At 36.3% G+C, this 7,485-nt stretch overlaps 1 protein-coding gene across 2 annotated transcripts in view; it reads right to left on the reverse strand.

The window, feature by feature from the left end:
* Positions 1 to 6,733, reverse strand: part of Sdc (Syndecan) — a 304,458-nt gene extending 297,725 nt beyond the window's left edge. Inside the window, exons 1-2 of one of the 2 annotated variants that reach the window (XM_089591025.1) lie at positions 6,429 to 6,727; positions 6,005 to 6,345 (exon numbers count right to left, since the gene is read on the reverse strand). In XM_089591025.1, coding sequence (XP_089447151.1) covers positions 6,005 to 6,076 — 72 coding nt within the window. In that variant the 5' untranslated portion in view covers positions 6,077 to 6,345; positions 6,429 to 6,727. Of the gene's footprint in view, positions 1 to 6,004 lie in introns of both variants that reach the window. The other variant, XM_089591026.1, reaches the window with a different exon arrangement.
* Between the last annotated feature and the right edge of the window lie 752 nt (positions 6,734 to 7,485).

A 7,485-nucleotide genomic window follows, 5' to 3' on the forward strand; every position in this document is an offset into this window, starting at 1 on the left:
GCACCACTGTGAGGGCGGCACGTTTTTTATTTTATTATTGGTGAAAAAATATATATTTTCATTATTTAAGTATTCTGTATATTTTATTATATATTCAAGTTTATGCCTTAACTAGGACAAAATACTTTTGAATAAATCACCAATACAAGGAATATAAAAGCCTTCAATTTACTTATGGCTTCCTCTGTTGTACTTCTTCTACATACCTATGCTTACTCTGTGCTTACTGAAGTCTAGACTTATTCGTGCTGCGTATTGCACGATCTGTATTGTCTGGTATAGGTTATAGCGAGTGTATGCTCTAAGGTATTGCGTGGATCGAACAAGAACAGAGTTTGATTTATAGTTATAGCGAAACTATTGTGCTATTGAAAGATTTGAGACACTCGGAAAACAATCCAATATTTAAGAAAAGCTTTAGCACTGGTAGAAAAAGTATGGACGAACGCTGAGCAAAAAAGTCATAAAAGGAGCGGTATACTCAAGTATGCTAGAAAATTCAGCCAGCCTCTATATACTTTTGTTAGTGAATCCGAACTTTCAAGCAATCATAACAAATCAGGTATCGTATCAAAATTTCTTTGTTTATGTTACAGTTTACTTATTTACGTATAATTAAACTAAGACTACGATCAAACTTGATTCAACACGATAATGAGGAATAATAGGGTTTTTAAGAAAGGAAGTAAACATGCACGAGAAAGCTAAAAGCTGAGTATAAACACACCTTATTTCTGACTAGCAGCCCCCCGTCTCGGCTTCGCCCAAGACTTACTAAATGGAATACCGTAGTGTGTTGACATGTAATGTGAAACGTTTTCAGTTAGAAATTTTACACATATTCCTGACACATCTCAGAACAAAAATCTTCTTATTAAAAACATATTTTTTCGGAATCCATATAGTTTATTTGATCAAATAATAAGGTGTAAAAATTCAAAAAACTAATTATGCTGAAAAGGACCGTGCGTTCTTTATGCCATAAAATTGTATTTATTAGATACATTTAAAGTTTTTCTTCCAATTCACCTTCTTGCGACTTTTGGCATGCTTAAAATTTTTGTGACCTCTAAAGGCTGTTTTCTGTCAACTTTGTTAAGTCCTAATATATTTGTTGGCAAGGTAGTTCGACGTCCTTTGGCCCCAAAAAGACCAGTGAGTTTCTTAAGTTAACTTTTTCTTGACTGCAGTTAACAGCAATTGTGACCTGGATACCTCAGGGTGATCTTTTCTGGCTTGCTGTTAAAGATACAGACTGATTGGGAGAAAAATTACAAAGTCCGAAGCATTGGGGCTAGTTGTAGTGCTCTTTCCCGAAATCTCCCGGTATAACGTCGAAGACGTTGGTGTCTAAAGCACCTTTTTTATTTGCAGATTCAGTTGTTTTGGTGATCTTAGATGGGGAGATTGGTTAGTGATACTTGTCCAGTGGAGGCTGTCCCGTTGGCCCAAGTTTTTTTTTCCTTTATAGCTGTTACAGGTTTGCCCAGCGCAGACCTTAGAGAGGATCAGTGATTCCTGGTTGAATGCTTAGAGTCGAGAAGGTAATATAGGGTCGTCGGTCACCGGGATTCCCAGCCGTGTGGAGAACAACTCCGCTCGTGACGACTGCCGGACCGGTGAATGGCTGACTTAGTTTGATAGTGGCCGTCTTTAGGTAATATAGTCTTTTAGTTGACGAATCGCTTCCGGAAATGGTAGTAAAAATGTATTTGTTGGCAAGGTAGTTTCCACTTAGGTGGCCCCTAAAAAGAACCGATGAAATTGATGGTTAAGTAGGGAACGTAAATACTTATAATGGCCCTAAAAAGCGCCAGTGGTGAAACTTCCAGGATATTCTTTATTATTATTCCTGATGATAAAAAACTGGCTACGGGTAGCTTGATTCTTACCCTGGGAGTCTCGATGTACGGAGACTGTGATGGAGGAAGGTACGCCGCTGACCAAAGATTATCTCGTCTTCAGGTCGTTCCCCGGATAACCAACCGCTCATCATTAGACGGGAACATGTGGGTAAGCGCGTTAGGGACGCGACGACTATGAAGGTAGCCGTTGTGGCTGCCCGTGCCCCTCAGAGCTGTTTTTTCCGGCTTACATTTTTAGCCCAAAATTCTCTGACTGCACCAGGCGGGATGGTGGGACTGCCACACAACTCTGAAAAGTTGGTGCAGATTGTGCTCTAGCTAGATATGTCTCCTGGTATAATGCCAGAGACGTCATCGGTTGGAATAAATTTTTTTTGATCGCCCTCGTCAAGATTCAGGGTGAATGGAAACCTAGGTCCTTTCCTCCTTACAGAAGAGTGTCGTCCGTAACCGGGAAATCCAGCTGCAAGACTATCATAAGTATTCTCTATGCAGCTCGTTGAACTGCCACAGCACGACTGCATTACTGTTGAGACGCTCTGGCGTATTATAACCACACTTATTTAATTCTGTTGCAGGTAGCCTAAATTTCATGTCGACGCCACCTAGCGGATTTTACTGAACTAAAGTGAAAAGCTGGCGTATTTTTGAAAAACTTTGAGCTCATTTATTGCTATTGTTATTAAATTTTTTAAGATAAAAACTATACTAAAACCATCTAGTAAGTGTCATGAATCAGTGTGCAAAATTTCAGAAAAATCGGTTCAGTAGTTTTCGCGGTTAGCGATTACAAAGGTTTAAGGGACTTCGCTTTATTTATTAGTAAGATAAAATCTTGCAGGTAAATTGCAAGAATATAGATGATTGTCGTGCAGCTGGGTATCCCGGTTATCGACGACTCTTTTGACTCTCTTCTCTAATGGGTAAGTGATCTAGGTCTAATATCACCCTGAACCTCCAGGGTTGACGAGTGCCACCAATAAAAAATGTATTTTAACCGATGACGTCTCCGGTGGAGTACCAGGAGACGTGTCTAGCCAGAGCATAATCCTGCGCCAACTTATTAGAGATACGTGGCCGTACCACTATCTGGCCTGGTGCCGTCAGAGAATTTTACACTACAAATTTAAGCCAGAGAAATGAGGGAAAAGAGCCGTGAGGGGCATGAGCAGCCATAACGGTTTCCTTCTCAGTGGACGTGTCCCCAACGGCATCCCCACATTTCCCCGACTAACTATGAGCGGTTGGTGACCCGGGAAACAACACAAAGAAGAGATATTTTTGGATCAGCGGCGTACCTCCCTCATGTACGATCTCCGTCCACACAGACTCCAAGGGTAAGAGTCAAGCTACAAGCAGCTGGCTCTCCATCATCAAGAATAATAATAAGGAATGTCTGGAAATTTTATCACTGGCCCTTTTCAGGCCCAATGTAAGCATTTACGTTCCCTACTGAACCATTAATCTTATCAGTCCTTTAATGGGCTACCTAAGTTAAGATAACCTTGCCAAAAAATACATTTTTACTTCGATTTCTGGAGACGACCCGTCAACTACAAAACTATGTAAAGCCGGCCACTATTAAACTAAGTCAGTCATTAACTGGCAGACGTCACAAGCAGAGTTGTTCTTCGCAAGGCTGGGAACCCCGGTGACCGACGACCCTATATTACCCTCTTGACTCTAAGCATTCAACCAGGAATAACCGATCCTCTCCAAGGTCTGCGCTGGATAAACCTAACAGCTATGAAGGAAAAAAAAACTTGAGCCAACGGGAGTCTCCAACGGGCAAGCATCACAAACCAATCTCTACTAATCTCTCCACCTGCGATCATCAAAATAGAGTCTGCAAAAAAAAAAGATGCTTTAGACACAAACGTCTTCGACGTTAGGAAAGAGCACTACAACTAGCCCCAAAGCTTCGGACTTTGTTATTTTTCTCCCGATCAGTCTGGGGCGTCAACAGCAGGCCAGAGAAGATCACCCTGGGGTATCCAGGCAATCACAATCGGTTATAAATTCTTAAGTTTTAAATCCTTAAAAAATACGAATTTGCCATATTTTAATGCACTATTTTGTTACTTATTTGACTCTCTGAAAATTGACGAAAATATTCCAACACGACAAAAAATCAGTTTTTTCATTATTACTTATGTTCATGATTTATGTGTGATTTAGGAAAATTGTACATCCTGTTATTCTAGGTATTAGAACACACAGTAATGTCTACATTAACTTTGATTATGATGGTCTGAATTACGATAATTTACAAAAATAACTTATAACTAATATAATGTAGTAGTGCTCATATTAATTATTAAAAATGGGTGTTTTCGAACCTGATGGTGCATGTCAACAGGGTTCACACCATTTCTCGTGCTTTTCCGGGTTCGATGCGCACCAGGTGCAAACTCTATTTTTTTTAGTAAGAGTGAAGTAGATTTCTAAAGGCAAAAATATATCTGAGATAGAAAAAAAAAAAAAATTTTCAACTCATACAAATATTGTTATACTTTTTGCTCAGAAAAGAAATATGGCAGTTGCGTCTTAAATGCAAAAATTTAATTTTTGCATAAATTTAGCTGTTTATTTTCTGTCTAAAGTGACGCATGCGTTAGACCATTTTTAATTCTAAACCGTATTCCTGGAATCTTATCAATGTTTACTTTAATACAGTGTACATTAAAATTGCTAACGGTCCAAGTTTTTGTTAATGAGAAGTTATTTTCTAGTACAGTTTCTTAAAAAATTAATCCAGTCAATTTTGTCAATTAGCATAGACCACCTAAATAACTACTACTGGTGCACTTCACTTTGATTAGTCAAAAAATGAACAATAGAGAAAAAAATCCTGACAAAAAAATAAATCTTACAGTATTAAAGGTTGATACTGTTTTAATTAAAATAAATCTTAAAAACAGCCTTTAAGTGGATTGATTCAATCCTATCTTAAATGCCAATTAGAATTGATTAACTGTATAGTTCCACTTGTTATTACTGTCTCTTCAAATTGAACTTTACCTAATATATGATTGAGTTAATCATATTTCGAAAGGAACTTTGTTTTAGCTTCCAGAGTTCAATACCTTCTCAATGGAAGAATCTACAAACACTTCCCTAAACTCGGTATTATTGACATCGGTTCTTTAATAAATTATTAAGATGCAGAGACGTTTTATTAACACGATTGGATTTAAAAACTTTTCAAAATATTTTTGTTTGTTTGACTATTTATTGAAATTGACTTAAATCAACAACAATTAATTGCCTACAATAATATCGTGTGACATATTGATTTACGATTAGAATCAATTGAATTTTTAATAGACTTTTTTTTCAAGGGTAGTAATTACCTGATTTGTTGTCTAAAACTTTTTAGCTTACTTTTTGATTAATAAATTTTAAATTTGAAAGAAATGGCACATATAACTTTATTGGGAATATTTCTAGAATCTTAGTCATGATTTTCTCTTATTAAAAATAATATCGATATTCCTTGTATTTCTTGCAAAGCATCCACAAATATTCTACTTTACTGTTTTATTTTTTACTATCATAGAAAGGCTAATACGTACTGTTAGCAGAAAAAAATTTTATGTGCAGAGAGTATTACTATAAAACCTTTTTAGTACTTTATATGAAAAGTAAAAAAAAATAAATGATAATAATCTGGGAAAACGATTCAGTTAGGTACAATTTGTAAGTCAAAGAAAGCAGAAGATAGGTGATAATTGATAGAGAAATGAGTTTGACATGGTCAGTAACAATGAGCAAAACCATACTTCTTCCTATTTAATATTGTACATTAATGTAAGTTTCAGATTCGATACACTCAACTAAATATATTTAATTTTTTTGTCTTATCCCACAAAACCATCAGCTCCTTTCACATTCAATTGTGCATGCTTTATGTTTCTTCCTTACTCTTTCTCTCTCTCTCTCCCTCCCTCTCTCTCTCTCTCTACCAAAGTTAACTATGCATCAAAGAGAGTTGGTAAATAAGGATAGAGGAAGAAATCGATAGTCATCCGAATGTTATCAGAGACAAGCCGGTTAGAGAGAACGGGTCACACTTAGATGAAGCAGCGTACATGCACATGGAATGGGTAAGCAAGAGAGTAGTAAATGATCCTTCTCACCTCATTGTTGGCACTGCATCTTGTGAGGAAGAAGAGTCCAAGCAAAGTCCAGCATGCTATTCTGCATCGCATTTCTGGGCAGCTATGACTTAATATTACTTAAGCAGCTGTTGTACTTGATACTTGCACTACACTAAATATCGCACTCTTACACCGTATCGCACTCAAGATGGGAGTGCCACCCAAGTAAAGTTTTGGTTTCCTTTCTGACGTCTATACAAAAGTCTGAAAGTTGTTCTTCTTCCACTGTTCTCTCGTTTGATCTCTGCTCTAGTTAGTGAGTAGTATAAGAAGCTGTTGCTGTTGTATTTCTTTCTGCTACTTAGATTGGTCTCCAAATTCTGGAATGAAAAAGTGTATTTCTATTACTATCAACTTGCACGTTCCACTAATCTTTTTTTTCTTCTTTTAATTTATTCTTTACTTTTGATTTTAACACTGAATATGTCTGTACGCACGAACACGTTAATCTATTCACTGACCCTGTAGTAGTGCACTATTTACTATCACCACTGAGCTCCCTAGGTACCACTACTCTGATATTTCGATCTGAACGTGAGTGACTCTCTCGATCTCTTAACCACCGGAGAAGCAGCCACACATCACCACGATGGCGCAAGTGTCGATACCTCTCTTTTGTTTGTTAAGTATATATGTTAGTATTATAGGTAAGGAATAAGTTTGAAAGAAAAATGAATTTAATATAAGTAGAGTATTAGATAGTATTTGTTTCCTTCTTCCTAACTAATCACTTTTAACTGCAGAGTTTCACTAGTAATATGTTGACCTCGTCTTTAAAGAAGACCTACCTGATAGTGTCTATCTTACGCTTCGTCCGACGATTTTTGTCACTGGTGTACTTTCAGATGATAACGACATCTATCTACATCTATCAAATGTAGGAATAAAATTAGCTACTAACTATGCTATCAGAATCCTTTTGACCAACAGTCGCGCATCTTAGTATTGATAAATGAATTCAATGGAGGCGAAAACGATTTTTGTACATGTTAACAAAAACGCTAAGCATTTTGCAGCTACTTACTAGGCTTAGGAAATAATGAAAGAAGAAATAGTATTAAAGTTAACTTTTTATTTTTTATTTTTAAAAAATACAAATAAAAATTTTTGGAAACTATCAATTTCATGAAAGTAATAAAAAAAATAAATATTATTTTGATGTATACAGTAATTCACAGATAAATATTATTTGTTTTACACACTAGATATTCTAGTGTATCCAGGTGGGTAAATAAAAAAATGATTAATATAAACTAAAAAAAAAAAAAGGAATCATGTGACTTGGCTTTAGGGTAAGACCATATCTGACCTCATGAACAGTTCGAAACTTTTTCATAACATACATTTATTTTCAAGAAAGTCTTTTTGCCCGTAATGGAGTGACATATTTCAACTGGTGCTATAGCTATTATGCCAACAATTCCAAAGAAAGCAAGTTGACTTTGAGTATATACCTCTAA

This window comes from Copidosoma floridanum, unplaced genomic scaffold (assembly GCF_036245765.1).
Source record: "Copidosoma floridanum isolate Cflo_tuat_1 unplaced genomic scaffold, Cflo_Japanese_pri ptg000013l, whole genome shotgun sequence".
NCBI lineage: Eukaryota > Metazoa > Arthropoda > Insecta > Hymenoptera > Encyrtidae > Copidosoma > Copidosoma floridanum.